At 34.8% G+C, this 17,713-nt stretch overlaps 1 protein-coding gene across 11 annotated transcripts; it reads left to right on the plus strand.

Moving 5' to 3' along the window:
* The first annotated feature begins 4,137 nt into the window (after nucleotides 1-4,137).
* On the plus strand, nucleotides 4,138-17,341 carry LOC136226087 (uncharacterized). 11 transcript variants are annotated; one of them, XM_066014391.1, is made up of 13 exons: nucleotides 4,138-4,213; nucleotides 5,473-5,566; nucleotides 7,826-7,906; nucleotides 7,988-8,082; nucleotides 8,239-8,322; nucleotides 8,714-8,835; nucleotides 8,925-9,057; nucleotides 9,245-10,981; nucleotides 11,159-11,854; nucleotides 13,593-16,037; nucleotides 16,123-16,319; nucleotides 16,393-16,572; nucleotides 16,644-17,341. In XM_066014391.1, exons 10-13 carry the CDS (start codon nucleotides 15,962-15,964, stop codon nucleotides 17,277-17,279), a joined length of 1,089 nt encoding a protein of 362 aa, XP_065870463.1. In that variant the 5' UTR covers nucleotides 4,138-4,213; nucleotides 5,473-5,566; nucleotides 7,826-7,906; nucleotides 7,988-8,082; nucleotides 8,239-8,322; nucleotides 8,714-8,835; nucleotides 8,925-9,057; nucleotides 9,245-10,981; nucleotides 11,159-11,854; nucleotides 13,593-15,961; the 3' UTR covers nucleotides 17,280-17,341. The 11 variants fall into 11 exon arrangements, 10 of the variants coding, with proteins under 10 accessions (XP_065870463.1, XP_065870462.1, XP_065870460.1 ...); XM_066014390.1 differs by having other exon boundaries at nucleotides 8,981-9,057; XM_066014388.1 differs by lacking the exon at nucleotides 8,714-8,835 and having other exon boundaries at nucleotides 8,981-9,057.
* Nucleotides 17,342-17,713: the final 372 nt, after the last annotated feature.

The raw sequence follows: 17,713 nt of genomic DNA on the forward strand, positions 1-17,713 counted from the left end.
AACTGATTTATTCCTGTTGGAAGAATATAATAATTATAATTTATTTCTCAATAACATAACTAATATAAATTTGAATATACTATATTAAATACTAAAAAAAAAAAAAAACAAAACAAAACAAAACAAAAATGAAATTGAAGACATAGATAATAAAATTGATTTGGAACAATTGGTAAACTGATTTATTCTGTTGGAAGAATATAATAATTATGATTTATTTCTAAATAATATAACTAATATAAATTTGAAGATACTATATTAAATATTAAAAAACAAAAATGAAATTGAAGACATAGATAATAAAATTGATTTCGAACAATTGGTAAACTGATTTATTCTGTTGGAAGAATATAAGAATTGTGATTTATTTCTAAAATAAATTTGAAAATACTATATTAAATACTAAAAAACTAAAATGAAATTGAAGACATGGATAATAAAATTGATTTGGGACAATTGGTAAACTGATTTATTATGTTGGAACAATAATATAAGTATTACGCTGGAATAAATATAACTATTTTGTTGGAAAAATTGGTACGCTGATTTATTCAGTTGGAACAATATAAGTATTATGTTTGGTACATAGCCTTTTGGAATAAAATTAGAGGTTTGAAAGAGCTTATTAGCTCTTTTTTGGTGTTTGGTGGAGAGAGGTTCGAAAGAGCTTATGAGCTCACTCATTTATTTATTTATTTTTTATTTTTTTTGAAAAAGCTCATGTTTGGTGCAGAGCCTTTTCAAATAAAATTACCTCAAACATTGGTGTTTGGTGAAGGGAGGTTTGAAATCAATTATTAGTTTTTTTTTTTTTTTTTTTTTTTTTTTTTTTTTTTTTAAAAAAAAAAAAAAAGCTCATGTTTGGTACAGAGCCATTTGGAGTAAAATTAGAGGTTTTGACTAGTCAAACATTGGTGTTTGGTGAAGCCCTGTTTTGAAAAGGCTACTGTTTTGTACAGAGCCTTTTGGAGTAAAATTAAGAGGTTTTGACTAGTCAAACCTCAAACATTGGTGTTTGGTGAAGAGTGGTTTGAAATACCCTATTTTGAAAAAGCTCATGTTTGGTACATAGCCTTTTGGAGTAAAATTAGAGGTTTGAGTGTCACATCCGTGTCCTTAATTTTAGTTATTATACCCTAATATTAGGTTATATTATAGTTATTTATTGATTAATGAGTTAATCGGGTATCATGGATATAGTTTGGAGGGTAATTTCATGCCTTTAGTATCAAATTAAAAGTTTAGAGCAAGTTTTAAAAGAAGCTACAGCTTAGAAGGATCCAAAGGAATATTTTCCCTTATTGGGAAGACAAAAAAACACAATTCAAGGATTCATTTTCGTGGTTATCCATGGCTGATGCATTCCCCAAACATTTCTCCATCATCTCCATTCAAACATTCAAAGTTACACAGTCTCAATGCTTCTTTGATATCTAGAGATCGAACCGTCCGATTGAGCCGATTTCTTTACAGTAGCTTCTAGACACCCTAATACACGCTGGGGTGGGTTTGCTTTTCATTTGGATCACTCTAGGATAAATTCGAGTTGGGCGGATTCTTGGCAATAAATTGAGTTCTTGTGTGTTGTTCTTCTTTTCTTTGCAAAACTAAGTAACTATCAACTACCCTTTGAGTTTTTATGTATAGATACGTATATAGAACTCTATATTTTTCAGAGCCATGAATTTTTGTTGATGTTTTTACCATGCATGCTATTGATTTGGGTTTTATGATACACTTTTAGTATAGATTTTAACTATGTTCAAGAATATAGATATATATGTCTTTGCATCCAAATTTTAAGCTATAATATACATATATGTATGCATTTATGAAATCTAGTATATTTCATTAATAGTTTTTGCAAGATATGATGTTTTTAATATATATAATTAAAGAAGTGTATATTAAGCCTTATTGAACTTAATTTATACACAAATGTATATACATGTATGTGTATATATATTGTTTCGGTTTTTCTTAAATTGTTTTGGTGAATTTGAGTATATTTGAATAATACTTGTATAAGAATTGATATTAAAAGTAGAGTTTTGAGCCACTTTAGAGGTTTTGACTGGTCAAACCTACAATAGTGGTGTTTGGTGATGCGATGCTTGAAAGAGCTTATTAGAGCATCCACAATGCGATGTTTTTTATATCGTCTCTTTTTAGGTGTTGTTATATTTGCTTTTAGTTTTTTGAATAATGTATTTCTATCACAATTGAATTATTATTTTGCTATAGACAATTACTATCATTGAATTTTTTTTTAGTAGAATATAAAGTTTTAATTTTTTCTATTATTTTTTACTTTTATTATATTAAAGAAATTATAATTTATTATTCAAATATCACCCAAAATCAGCCAAAAATGCAAAAAAAAAAATATAAGGAAATGTTGGGGAAGTTAGGAATCAAACCTTATTAGTGGGAAATCCAAATGACCCCCTCATAATTACCAGTCAAAATGTATTAAAGGTAAATTATTCATTGTAATAGTATAATTAATGTGGCATTGGTCTTGATGAAAAACCTTAAACGACTTATTGATAACATCCAGCTATTACCAATTGGTAAAGAAGTGCTCCGCCACTAGAGGTGATCCGTTTAGTCAAGGTCATGGCGTATGCTAGAAGCCAGATGCCATGAAGACATTGCCGCGTGGAATGCCTCATAAATACCATTCGCCATAAAGGACCCACGCCCGCCAGGCAGACATAGACCCACCATCCAAGCTAGAACCGCCCACACTGTCACCAAGCTGTTATCAAGGAAACTGCTACCGTTTTTAGCATGAAATGATTCCTTAAATCCATTAACGGTCAGACTTAAATAATGTAGCATTAAACTATATTAAAGGACATTAAATGAAGGATTACTTCGATGGTATAAATACCCCCCACTACTAGGTACATTATTCTAATCCCTACTTCGTGCTTATTGTTTATTCTCTCTAAGAATATGACTGACTTAGACACCAGAGTGCTTCTAGAGCCGAACACATCAGCGTCTCACACGGACGCATTCCGGTGAAGGAATACAACCTAAATCAATACTTCTCCAAAAATTTAAGGCCTATTTTGGTATTTTAGCCTAATAAACTAGTATAAAGAGAAAAGGGAAAATAAAAAATTACATGGTTACTAATTGAATACAAGACCTCTTAAAATAAAAATACAGAACTTATCTATATTTGAGAAATCGAATGGATGAGGATCGAGAGTTAGGTCATGTTTGATAACCAATTTCAGCACTTAAGTTTAAGTTTGTTTGATAAAACAACTTAAATAAGTTTAGAGAGTTGGTGACACGTTTGCAAAGTTAACGGAATTAATCCACTTTTACGGACAAGTTTAAGGAGCCGGTGATACGAAATAAGCACTTTCAAGAACCTGTTGAGACACTAACAAAGTTTAGGGAACCAATATATTTTTACGGATATATTTAAGAAACCGGTGAAAAGGATGTCTAATTTAATTAGTAAAATAATTGGATTATGGAATTAAAATATAAAGATAAAAGGAAATGGTTATTACAATGAACACAAGACCTACTAGACATATGTCTTTTAATTAGTGTGTAGGCAAATAAAAAGATTACATGGTTGCTACTAGAACATAAGACCTCTTAAAACAAAAATATAGAACTTACCACTACACCAAACCAATTCTTATGTATAAGTATTTCTTCTCAATTATATTTATCTTTTAATTCATATCTAAACCCCAAATATTTATGAAATAAACTCGTAAAGTTGTCATTTAAATTGATATTGATAAGATATAACAATGCCATTTCACATCTGGATATTTATATGTATGAATTGGATTAAAAGAAGGATATTTTTTTTAAAAATGCCAAATTTCTAATGATAGAAATTGATTTTGGAGACGAAACTTGGACAAGCTCCCTTCGGGACCTTGCCACAGCGTAGCTCTCGAAATTCTACCCGACTTCAAAAAAAAATTCGCCCCGATCGAACAACCGAGCTAAAAGTTATGGCTTTCTAAAGGTTATTGTTGACCAATTATACTTACCTTGACTTTTGATCTTCCCTGAACTAGTGGAAATCCCTACTTTGCCCCTACAAGTACTAATATATAAGCTGCTCTTTTTAATCGGACCGCAATTCCCCCAATCTCCTGCTCCGATCTCCTGCTCCGACACAGTGTATTCTAAGAGAACCGATAATTGTAGTCTGAAGAAGATATAGGTACTTCGTCTATGATTCAATTCTCGAATTTCTTTTTATTTCGGTTCTTGTTTTGGAGTGCTTGATTTTTTGGTTGCTACCGTTGAGGTTTCAATTCACAATTTCAAGTTGTAAAATCAAACACCTGCGGAGGTATACTTGCACTAAAAAAAGAAAAAACCAAACACCTGCGGATTACCAACATATTTCTGTTCTAGAGGTGTTTGTTTGTGTCTGTATTTTGATTGAGTTGCTAGTACTAGGGTACGTCTTCACAACTTAGGGATTTTGGTTGCTTCCATAGCATTTGGGGTTTTTCTAGATTCATCGATTTGGTTGCTTCCACCAACAGATCAAGCTCCCTACGCCCTCTCCTCTCAATTAATACATAACCTGTCCATTTACCTAAGGGTTTATTTGAGATTTTGAGTTCCAATGGTATTTTTATGAACTATACTCTTGTTTTATTAATATGTTTTCTTTGTTGATTGCTATCAGATCTTCTTTTGTTTATTCAAGAGAGACTAGGATGTTGTTAGCTATTATTGTTATGCTATAGCTGAGTGTTTCTTTTTATGTCAAGAATGTTTTAATACTTGATCCTGTTCATTATGGTTCCAAAATGACTTCAATTTTGTTGCTCTTTTTTGATGAAGATATTAAAACCATAAAGATTGAGAAGTAGTATATAGATCGGTGAGCTCAACGAAAAGAAAAGGAATATATATAGCTCAAATAGGTTGAAGATTAGGAACAGATGTAATGACCGGGTAACTTATTGTTCTGCATTCAACTGCTCTAGTCTGAGATAGTGTTTTTGAGGTCTACTGGCAATTGACAATATGGCTGGTTCTGATATAATTTTCAGATTGGATTGATAGGAATAATAAGAATATTAGAGAGAGGAACAGAGAATATATGAAGAAGGAGAATTTAGAAGTAATTCTTCATATTTGTTCATTGATAGATCTTGATTACAATTGTGTAAGCTTACTAAACATGTCAACTTAAAATTTAACGAATTAATATAAACCTGCCTAATAACCAATTCACTCCTTAATCTTCTCATTTCTTCTGCTGTACATAACAGGTTCATATTGTTGTTTCTTAACAATTAAAATATATTAGTTCCTATGCTGGCCAGAATTTGAGATGGGGGAGTTTCATAGTACCCTTTGCTCATTTGTTACCATGTTTTACAAGATTATGAAGAAATTAGTTTAAATTCTTGGTTTCTCACTCTGTTACATAGCTTTAAGGACCTGAAAATGTTATTGCAGACGACAATGCAAGGGTTCACTGAAATGATAGTGAATTTGATGAAGAGTGATCATCTGCTTGAGTCCCAAAATATTGCCCATTATACCCTCTCAGGTATGGCGTTTTTATTTTTTACGCTTTCAACCTCACCTTGCATCCTATTTTCTGCTTGTTCAGTTGCTAATTAATTTGACGAAATGTCTTACTGAGTTTAAAATTAAGTAATGAATTAATTACAATTATGAATGTCCCATTTTACATGAATAATCTACATGAATTTTCTTACAGATTAATTGACAATTTGCATTCTTCTGTTAGAATTTTGAAGGTGCATTGTTAGTATTCTAGCATAGTATTGCTTATGTACTATACGTATTGTAGCATAGTTGGTAGGAAATTTAGTTTGTATTCTAGTTACCTGTAACAACTTATATTATTATTTGCATGTTGGACATTTGTAAGTTCGTTTGAAGGAGTTGAATACAATTGTCCAGGCTTCGATGACTTTAACAGCTTTCCTTAACAAATTAAAGAGTCTTTGGGTTGAAATTGCAGTGCTTAAACCAGTGATCAATTACAAATGTGGAGAAGCTAGGGCTACCATAGAATATTTATGATGAGGACAATTTTATGCAGTTTTTATGTGGTTTAAATAGTGATTATGAGCATGTTAGGAATCACATACTGTTCATGGATCCACTTCCTACGGTAAAAAAGGCTTGTTCTATGTTATTTCGCATTGACAAGCAAAAGGAGGTTTCTATCATGGATTCAACTGAGTTTGTCAATATAGCCACATGCTCTGAGGCATCTTCTTCATTGGACAAGCGTGTAACTATGTCTAACAAGACAAGTGGACAGGCTAAGTATTGTGATATATGCAAAGCACATATGCATGATATATTACTTCTTTTTGCATTCATGGTTATCCTGAACGGAGGAAAGGTCCTAAGAAGCCAGTGACAACATGATGAATATCAAAAGCATTATTCACTCCCTATATAACTCTACTCACTACTCTTCCCCCAACTGACGCTTCAGAATTTATCATCCAACCAGCCAAGGTGATTAAGACTCGCAATGCAATAATTGATAAGCAGGTAGTGCCTCGGCTCTTAATACATTGGGCTGGATTTCCTACTATTTATGCTACATGGTAGGATCAAGCTACAATTGCAGGTCAATTTACATATCGGACACATTATTTGGGACAATAATGCACTAAAGGAAGGGGTCTTTTCACATTCAAGCCAAGAAATGAGAAGTCTAGAGACTAATTTGAGTATTTGATAGTAGTTTTTATTCTGTTATTGTTGTTTTGTTATGTGTTTTTCCCAAAAGCTATATGCTATACGTAGGTGCTGGTATTAGTTTTAGACCGTAGTCCAGCTGTAAAGATTCACAACTATTTTGTAACCGTTCCTTTTGTCTTTTCTCTATCTAGAGAAAGTTTGCTGTGTAAGCAGAGCGTTCTTGACATTAATCAAATCTACTCTTCTCTCTTCATTCTCTATTCTCTCCTGTATTCTTCTTCTCTCTTTCTCTTCCTTACCACATCTAATTTTTTTTTGTACCAAATTTCTGACACTAGAACGGTAGTTCATACAGTTTGCTTCAGGGTTTCATAGCATAGCAAGTCCTTTTGTTGCTTCTACACTACAAGTTGCAGATGTGTTGCTACTACTCGCATCTCTGCTACTGAATTACTAGTTATTTGATTGTTTTGTCTTTTGTGACTTTACTGAAACATTTTCTTTTGTTTCTTATTTTTGGTTGGAAGTTGTAGTTATGACTCAAAAATCTGGTTTAATAGACTAAGGCCATATGGATTTAGCAATACTGCATATAATGCAAGCCAGTGCTTGTGATGGAATATTTCTGGAGGCTTATAATAATTTGGTTTGTGTACTACTCTTTTATGGATTTCTTTTGCTCTTTTAGTGAACAAGCGTATAACTACATCTAACTAGATAGAGACTGATAGAAGTGGACTGGCTAAGTATTGTTATATATGCAAAACAAATATGCATGATAAAAATATCTTATTTCCGCATTCATAGTTATCCTGAACGATGGAAAGGTCCTAAGAAGCCAGTGACAACAGGATCATTATAAAAATCATTATTCACTTGCTATATTACTCTCTCACTAGGTTTTCCCAACACTTTTATAGCAACAGTTTTATAAACTGTCTCATGGGCTCAAGTGAAGAAGCCCAAAATATTAATTCGCACAGCTTTATAGAAATCCATAGTTACATACCCTTTGAAATCCCTAATCCATAAAAATTCTCAACTTCGTATCTCCTATCTCCGAGTCTCCATAGTTATATAGTTTATGATATGTTGAATCTTAATTGGGTTTGTGATATAGGACAAAGCTGGACATTAGAGAATTAGCGATTCAGTTCAGGTGTGTTAGGCTCATTCCTTTGGTGAAGAATGGAGTATCACTGTAAGTTTCCTGTCCTTCTTCATTTATTGCCTGCTATGTGCTAGTATAAATTAGCTATATTTTCGTATGTGCTTGGCCTAGAATGACCTGTTGAAGTGAAAAGGAGGTTTGTTGCAGGCTTCACCCAGCCTGTGTTTACTGCGGTTTCTTCCTACCTGTGTTCAAAGAGACATAAGGTTAATAAATAATTATAATAGCTGATGATTGAATATGTGTTTCTTTCTATCTCTGTTTACTGCGGTTTCTTAGAATACATCGTGCTTCGGCTGATTCCCTTGTATTTTTTTGGGATAACAAAATTAAAAACATTGAGCTAATTTTCGTTTTTGCAGACTTGTGATCATGAACCTTGTGAGCTTATCCAATGGAAAGTCTCAACATGTTACAGAGACTCCAAGCTTACATTTCTGCTTCAGGTATTTTAAATTATTTTAAATTACGAAGAGTTTCTTTAACTTTGTTATTCTAACACATGATGTTAATGGAAGTATTCTTAACTGCAATATTCTAACACATGATGTTAATAGCATATGATATTCAATTAGTTTACTTTCGGCTCATTTCTCTTAACTGCAATATTTAAAGAAAGCATGTATTGCACACATGAAGTAGTGTCCCATGGATAGGGTATAATGGCTCCACAATGTCCTCAAAAAATATGGAAATGCTATGCTGTAACTGTAGAAGATAATGGAGCTAAAGTGTTTCTCTTAGCAATTAAGATAGAAACGTAAAATACATTGCGCCTATTGTAATGGGTGGCCTGAGGCAACCATTGATGGTATCCTTCTCTTCTTGGTTATGTAGCCTATAGGTTTGCAACAATAATGGTATGTCAATGAAGTAATGCCTATCTGTTATCTGAACCTAAACCCTTATGATTTCTGTGTATGGAGCAACTCTCAAATATGCATCGACCCGTTTCTGGGGTAAGTTCGCATGCGGACTTGTTTATTTAAGTGTTATCAGTACCATTAAGCTTACTGCTACATTTCGGTGTGGGGGAGGAATCTTGCAGCTTATTGTTGAGTATTCTGATTGCACAAAACCTAACTTCTCAAATTTGCATCCTAGAGATGGTAAAGAAGAGGGAGGAGGAAGCAAATGGCAATGCATAAAGTTAAGGAAATGACCATCTTGGAGTACTCATGGTGACTTGATTTGTTGATTGTTACGATTTAAACTGACATTCTTCCCTCCCTTATTCCCAGTTATTACTAAAGTCTGTAAACTAGGAAACGTAGGCAAATTATCCTACTTTCTGAGTCTTTATTTATTAAGCCTATTTTTGATGAGATTTTGAAGGCTGAAATGCTGAAACTGTTTTTGCTGTAACAGGTGCATCTCAATTACTTTGATACCACTAGCTCGTCAACTATTCTTTGCGTCCGCTTCCAGGAAGGTCCCTATACGGTTTCCGATTGCCTGACATGTCGCCTCTGTTTGAAAACCTATCGGCAGGTCAAAAATTTGAAGCCATATAATAAGGTTATTGAGTTCAATTAGAGCCACCTGCTCCGACGGTTCTAGTTTGCGGATTATGAGGAGATTCTGGTTAAAGGTCCATGGACCGTCATTCAGAACACGAGCTTGGTCAAGGGTAAGGTTGCTGGCGGCGGGGAGAGGTAAGGTATTAGGTTAGGTCGAAAAACTGTTCAGAGGAACAGACGGGTTCACTCCAAAGGGAGAGACATGATATGCTGTTTCTACTTATTCTCAAACATTGATTACATTTTATAGCTTCTGAGAATGTGCCATATTGTGTTATGCTTATTCTCATACCTATACCTAGTTAAATACATTTCATTCTTAAAACTGATTTCATCAAATAATATAACAAAAATTGCATTTAAATAATTGACCACACAGATTATTTCCCATTGTAGGTTTTGCGTATTAATTTCTTTGTTATATTTTTTGGTTGTTTGCTCTCTCTTTCTATATTATTATTATTACTTAATTTGGTATGATGATTGGAGATTCTGACAAAATCTAGCAGAATACTCGACAAGCACTGACCAACCAAATCTAGCAGAATTCTCCGACAAAAAACTGGTCGTATTCTCCATCTACAAGAGATAATGTCGGTGAACTAAACTCTCAAATTCCTTTTACTTTCTTCCTAATTCTGTGTGCATCTTTCTGATTTTGCTTAATTGTTATATATGAATAAAACTTATATGTTCTGACATATAATATTACTGACCAAACTTATATTTTTATTGTCATTTGATTTTGCAGATCTACTTTTCTCTTACTCAATTATTCTTGAAAATAAAATCATTTGACACTAACATGTACAGTAGATTAAAACTTAGCTTTTTGTTGGAATAACCTGCTGGTTTGGATTGGATTAAACTCCTTATGATATTTCAATATATATATATATATATATTTTAAAATATAAAGCATGACAAATTGTGTTTGGCTTCTCTTTTGCCACTTGTGAAATGCTCTTTTAGTCCTTGGTGCCTTTGTGTAGGCAAATCCCTTTTTTTACCCTGTTAATTATATTGTTCTTTGACAACTTAATAAAGTTGCCTTCCTTTGAAGTGAAGCCTCTCCTTTCCTAGGATTGATTTTGTGTACATCTTTCTGATTTTGCTACTTCATAATTTGTTGGTGAACTAAAAACTCTAATGTCTTTCTGATTTTGTGTACATCTTTCTGATTTTGCTTAATTGTTCTATATGGAAGTGGACCAAGCGTCATTCGTTGAGACCTGCAAGAATCTATGTTCTTGAACAAGCTCGACTATGATGTCAATGTTAATGAACAAGCTATTTCTTTAAATATAAAACTAGATAGTTCTGGTTCTGTAGGTTTTAAAACTCGTACTTTACAGGTTGCTGGCTTCATGACTTGAATAGAAGATATTTAAGCTAAGCTAGATGAAGCTGACCGATGAATCGGTTCCTAAATATCAAATTATAACCAAATTTTTATTATTACATTAATTGGGAGAGCATATGTAGTCTCATGTATAAAATATTGCAATATTGAGTTTAAAGTTTACCAAATAAAGGTTGAACATGAAATTGCATATAATTTTTTTTTTTTTTTTTTGTTAATGAGGTTTGAAATCGTTGTTGCCGTGTGACCTGAGGTCACGGGTTCGAGTCTTAGGAGCGGCCTCTTGCCAATTAAATTGGCAAGGGAAGGCTTGCCCCCAATACACCCTTGTGGTGGGACCCCTCCCCGGACCCTCGCTCAGCGGGGACGCGTAATGCGACCGGGCCGCCCTTTAATGAGGTTTGAAATCGTACTGACTTGTAAACGTAAGATTTAATATTGCATGGTATTGTTTTGTTTTTATATGACTAAATCCGCTATATCTCAATAATTATAAATTTCAAATGAATGAGCCTGCAACTTTGTTTTTTACGAATAAACCTGCTATATCGTATTGTTTTGTATGTCTCTCAAAAAAAAAAAAATATAAAACTTACATCTTTATTGGACGTGTTGCTTGATCATCATTTAAATTTCAAATGAATGAGACAACAACTTTGTTTTACATCTTATGATATGATTTTGATTGTATACCATAATGTTCAAATTATAAGTTTAGATAGGAGTTTAATTGATAACAATTTTATTTTTATTATTACTTTAATTCAATCTCTACAATTGTGCAGGTGTCCAAAAGTTATTGTTGTTGTTGAGGTTTATGTATGTTTTTTCCAACGGACAATTTTTAGAATAAATCAAAACGGAGTTATTTTCTCTTGTGCAGGTATATATTGACATATATTTGATTTTTCGGGGCATACTTCAACTATGGTCCTGATGCGAGACTTCTAGTCACCGGGTTTTAGAGGACTTGAGCATCCAATGGTCACTAGGAACGCGTGTCAAATTATGGTTTCGGGTATCCGTCCTGTTTTGGCCGAATTCCATCTTTTAGGGCCTCTAAAAGCGTTTTTGTAGTTTCCACACCTTTTTAATGTAAGTTCTTATGTTTTTTTTTTTCGTTTCACTAAGCCAAATAACTTTCATTATTTGGGTAACAAATTGAAAGAAAGAGGAAAACATCATATTAAGGACTAATGTGAATAAAATATAAAGTGCAAAAAATAGGGATTAAAATGAATAAAATTAAAGTTCCAACTTAGGGACTAAAATGAATAAAATAAAAATATTAAATTAAAGATTAAAATGAATAAAAATTAAAGTTATTAGCTTAGGGATAACAAAGAATAAAAATAAATTTTATTACAGTAGGGATTAAAACGAATAGAAAATAAAGTTTTTTTTATAACTATTAGTATCCAAACAACTGAGAGATGAAAGTTATCTTGAATTGTTTCGTTTATTCCAAATCATTGTTATGAAAAAATAGACCAATTAAATCAATAATATTAATTTCTAATATTATTAATATCACATTCAATATACATGTACAAAAATGAATTGGTTTAAATTTGGACAAAGGACTATAAAATATAAAGTCCGAATAGGGACTAAAATGAAAGTTCCAAATTAGGGACTAAAATGAATAAAATAAAAAGTATTAAATTTAAATTAAGGATGAAAGTGACTAAACATAATATTATTATGTTAGAGATTTTAATGAATTAGAAAAGTAAATTATTAGATTTGGATTAAAAGTGAGGAAGGATAAAGTTATTACATTAGGGGTAACAACGATTGAAAATAAAGTTTATTACATTAGAGATTAAAACGAATATAACCTAAAGTTTTTTTTTATAACTATTGGTGCCCAAACGACCATGAGATGAAAGTTATCTTGAATTGTTTCGTTTATTCCAAATCATTGTTATGAAAAATAAATAAATCAATAATATTAATTTGTAAAATTATTAATATCATATTCGAATGAGTGTGTAAAAAAGAACTAGTTCAAATTTGGAGAAAGGATTATACCGAATAAATTGAAAAGTTTATTTGGAAAGGAAATTGAAAGAAAGAGGAAAACATCACATTAAGGACTAAAGTGAATAAAATATAAAGTCCGAAAATAGGGATTAAAATGAACAAAATGAAAGTTCCAAATTAGGGACTAAAATGAATAAAAGAAAAAGTATTAAATTAAAAGTTAAAATGAATAAAAATGAAAACTAACTTATTAATTAAGGATCAAAGTGAACAAAAATAATATTACTATGTAAGAGATTAAAATGAATTAGAAAAGTAAATTATTAGATTTGAATTAAAAGTGAAGAAGGATAAAGTTATTAGATTAGGGGTAACAACGAATAAAAATAAAAGTTTATTACATTAGAGATTAAAACGAATAGAAACTAAAGTATTTTTTTATAAGTACTGGTACCCAAACAACCATGAGATGAAAGTTATCTTGAATTGTTTCGTTTATTCCAAATCATTGTTATGAAAAAATAGACCAATTAAATCAATAATATTAATTTCTAATATTATTAATATCACATTCGAATATAAGTGTATAAAAAAGAACTAGTTTAAATTTGGATAAAGGATTATACCGAATAAATTGAAAAGTTTATTTGGAAAGGAAATTGAAAGAAAGAGGAAAACATCACATTAAGGATTACAGTGAATAAAATATAAAATAGGGACTAAAATGAATAAAATCAAGGTTCCAAATTAGGGACTAAAATGAATAAAATAACAAGTATTAAATTAAAAGTTAAAATGAATAAAAAGGAAAGCTAAGTTATTAATTAAGGATCAAACATCTTGGTAGACCTATCCAGAAGAAGGTTGTTCATCTTTTGGGCTGGTGTAGGCCTAGTGAAGGGGTGGTGAAATTAAATACCGATGGCTCTTGTCATAAGGACAGTAAAATTGCTGCTGGTGGAGTTCTGAGAGACGATGGTGGTGCTTGGATTTCTGGGTTCACGCAGAACCTGAGTATGGGCTCCTCCTTTTCTGCAGAGCTTTGGGGGATCTACTCTGGTCTTAGTCTTGCTAGGGGTCTGGGTTTGAAGAAAGTGCTTGTGGAGTCGGACAACCTTGAAGCTATCAAGATTATCTCTGATGTTAATGCTATTTGTTTAAATAGCCAAAATTTAATCAAAGGTATTAGAAGGATGTGTTCTTCCTTCGAGTTCATCAAGTTTAGCCATATTTTCAGAGAGCAGAATAGGGTGGCAGATCGCCTAGCAGTTGAGGGCCATGAGAGGATGTTGGGAGTCACAACCTTCTCTTCTCCTCCTGATTTCCTACCTTCTCTCCTGTTGGAGGATGTGGTGGGGGTTAGCTTCCCTAGGCTAATCCCGGGTTAGGTTTCTTTTTGGTTTTTGTTTGTTTTCTTTCCTTTGCCTACCAAAAAAAAAAAAAATTAAGGATCAAAGTGAACAAAAATAATATTATTATGTTAGAGATTTGATAACACAAATGAAACTTCTGATCGGACCACGTCCCTGTGAGGCGCCGTTGGGATCGGCCGGGGACACTCCGATGCCAAAGTCAGTAACAAATATGGCGAATAAACTGAATGGACAAAGCTTAGTGAAAAGTAAGTATGAGTGAATGTACCTTGATAGCCTAGACGTAGGCTATTTATAATAGATAGATTTGTAACTCCTAGGTAACCAGAGAGTCTCCATTAATGCTCATTTAATGGCGGTTACAAGTTACTCTTAACCTGGCGGGTTAAGACTATTAATGATTCATTTAATGATCGTTATGGCCGAGTTGACGGTTAGCCGTTATTTAAGTAAATGGAGAGATTCGCCTTAGAGATCCGCCAGCGGATCTCTTAGAGCTATCCCAGGGGGATCCGCCGGGCGGTTTCTTATGCCACGTGGCATATTTGAGGCGATTATCTCCTTTGGTCCTTGCGATAATATCCCGATGTTATCAGAAGCCCTCCCAAAATGCCTTTAAAGTCCTTTAGGGCTTTTAGACTTCTGCGCGCCGTCACACGCTTCCGCATTAATGAGCGCTCTGTTCGAGGTTCTTTGATGGTTGACACGTGTAATCACACTGCCCTAGGAGCGTTTTAAAAAGCCGTCTTCCTTCTCCGGAGTTCTCTTTCTCCCTTGCTTTCCATTTTCTTCTGTTTTTCGGAGCTTTTTCTCAGAAACCTCAAGCTTCTGCATTTCCATGTAAGTGTTCTTTACATCATTTTTTGAATGTTTAGAAGTTCATCTTCGTCTTCGGGGTCAACTTCAGAACTTTTTAATTTGCCATCTTCTCCTCGCATTGAAGTAGATTTTAGTTGGTCCTCGTCTTCGTTTTCGTCGGAGGATTCCCAATCTCTCGCCGGAGAAATTAATTCCGATTTAGCTGAGTTCAATAACTCGGCGCAGAGCCATTATCGGACTCGTTCCTCTGGAAATCCTTCTTCTAGTTTCGCTCCGGCCGGTGCCCGTAACCGGTTTCTGGGTTCAATGGCTTCTTCTTCTGTTCCTGTTAGGAAGAAGACACCTTGAGCAGAATCCACTTCGTCTCGCATGAGTGCCGCGGATTTGGCGAACCTATCAGATCGCTTTCCATGGATTAAAAACTACGAAACCCAACTCCCTGCTTCACATCAACGCCCTTCCAATCCGCCGACAGGCTTTTTTACTGTTTTTTGTAGTCATGTTGAGAGAGGGTTTCGCCTTCCTCTTCTCAAGATGTTGGCGGATATCCTCTGTTTTTTGTAGTCATGTTGAGAGAGGGTTTCGCCTTCCTCTTCTCAAGATGTTGGCGGATATCCTCTCGTATTTTGACATCGCTGTCAGCCAACTACATCCTAATGGTTGGCTCGATATGGCCTTGGATTGCTATCTGGCGTCAAATTTAGGCGTAACGTATAATGGCCGTATCTTCAGAGCCTTTCACAAACCTTCTAAGAGGAAGTCAGAGTCCTATCTTACATTCGCCAAATTTGGTGTTTATTCGCCCTTCTACCACAAAATGTCTAACGTGCACAGCTGGGATGAGAGTTTCTTCTATGTGAGGATAAAGGAGGACGAGCCATTGGACTTTCCTTTAGTCTGGAACTCTCGTCCACTACACATGGCGGGAGACATGCGAATTTTAACGCTTGGTGATGAGGCTGTGGCGGATCTCATGAAGCAAATTAAGGCGGATGCCTAGACTTATGAGGATGCCTTAGCCTTCATGATGAGCGACATTCCTTTGATCCGCCGAGTGGAGGATCAACTTGTTTACTCGAAAATAACTCAATTTGATCAAGGTACCTTATTTATTTTTGGAGCTTTAATTTATTTTGATATCTTCTTTTGGCAGGGCTGCATCTAAGGCAAATCGTGCTCTTGCAGAGACGCGCAGGCAATTTCGAGAAGAGGAAGCCCGCAAGAAAAATCAAGAGGCCATCCCTCAAACTGATACGGGCAAACACCCTATGGAGACGACTGCTGATCCGCCTCTAAAGAAGAGGCGGCCCAACACCGTTGGGAGTACCAAGATAATGGAGGATGCCATTAAATCCGCCAAGACTACTGAAAAAACGGTTCAGGTAATGCATCTCTTAATTCTTTTGCCTGCTTGTCAGATTTTGAAGTGGCGTATGGTCTTTCTTACTTATGTAGTCGGCGAAGCCCAGTACTGGCGAATCTTGGTCCGCCAAGTTGGCTGGACGAACTTTCGAGGATGAATCGCTTTTGAATAACCTGGACGAAGCTCTAGGACAAGTAGGAGAAGTACAAAGGGGCTATGACCAAATCCCCAGATCGATCCACGTCCAAAAGGGGAAATCAGAGCTTCTTTCAGTAAGTTTTTTGGAAGACCGTGATGATTTCTTTGTTTCTGCTTTTTGGCTAACTTGTTTTGCTTTTCTCAGCTGTACGCTCGCCTTCGTACCTTGGAGAACGGGCTGCTTCAAGATAGGGTTACTGTTGAGAAGCTGGAGAAAGAGTTGGCAAATGCCAATTCTTCCTTTGCCGTTGTCAATGCCAACCTTTCTTCCGCTAACGCGAACTTGGCCTCTGCCACAGCTGCTTTGATTCTCCGAGACGAGGAGATACAGAAGTTAAAGGCAAAGATAGCCTCCGATGCTAAAAATCATAAAGATGCTCTCGGGGAGGCGGAATACACGGCAGGCGAACAAGCATTCTTTTATGGCGAGATGCTTATGGCGTATTTCTCCTTAGCTCATCCCGGAATCGATTTTACAGATCCTGAGTTCGCCGTTCCTGAGCCGGAGGATGTGGCGAGGTTCAAGAAGATGCCTGATGCCAAGGGGTATCTCCGCGATTATGTAAGAAGATGGATGAAAGGAACCTTGCCTGAGGCTAAGCCTTCTACCATAGCTGTGGAGGATGATCTTCAGGAGATACCGTCTAAGGCTGATTCAGAACCAAAAGGAGACAAGGAGGTATCTCTTGGTGGCGAATCTACAACTGTGGAGAAAAAGGATCCTCCAGTGTGCCCTGTTGGTGAGGGAAGCGTAAAAGGGGATGCCCCTGCTATCATTTAGTTTTTGTTTGTATAAGTTTTTGTAAAAACCAGTATGATTCCAAACATTGCTATTTAATTCACTTTTACACTTTTGTGCCCGATAGTGTTTTGAATGTGAATATGTTCAGGATTTTTGTTTGAAGTAGGTGGCCAGCCATACTTCACCGTATGAACCTTTGTGAAGGTTTGAAGCTGTTCTATTCCTCCTTAGAGGAAGTAAAGCTGCCCAGGGGTTCGTTTTGCCACCTATCTTTGAGGTGAAACGATCTGCCCGTAGGACTTGTAAGTCCTTCTTAGGGAAGGACAAGAGAGTGTAAAGACCTTGCGTCCAAGGATCGTTTTAACTCTATTGGTGACCATGATCTGCCAAGTGGCGGATCTGTTGTGATTGTGAGGAGTGTTGGATGCCTCCTTTTTATGACTGGAATATTGATATTGCAGTAGTGAATCATA

Source organism: Euphorbia lathyris, chromosome 4 (assembly GCF_963576675.1).
Source record: "Euphorbia lathyris chromosome 4, ddEupLath1.1, whole genome shotgun sequence".
In the NCBI taxonomy this organism is placed as follows: Eukaryota; Viridiplantae; Streptophyta; class Magnoliopsida; order Malpighiales; family Euphorbiaceae; genus Euphorbia; species Euphorbia lathyris.

Coding starts and splice junctions, on each gene's coding strand:
- LOC136226087 (XM_066014391.1), top strand. CDS start 15,962: ATGATGAGCGACATTCCTTTGATCCGCCGAGTGGAGGATCAACTTGTT. Junction 16,038..16,122: donor AATAACTCAATTTGATCAAG/GTACCTTATTTA, acceptor GTGCTCTTGCAG/AGACGCGCAGGCAATTTCGA. Junction 16,573..16,643: donor GGAAATCAGAGCTTCTTTCA/GTAAGTTTTTTG, acceptor TGCTTTTCTCAG/CTGTACGCTCGCCTTCGTAC.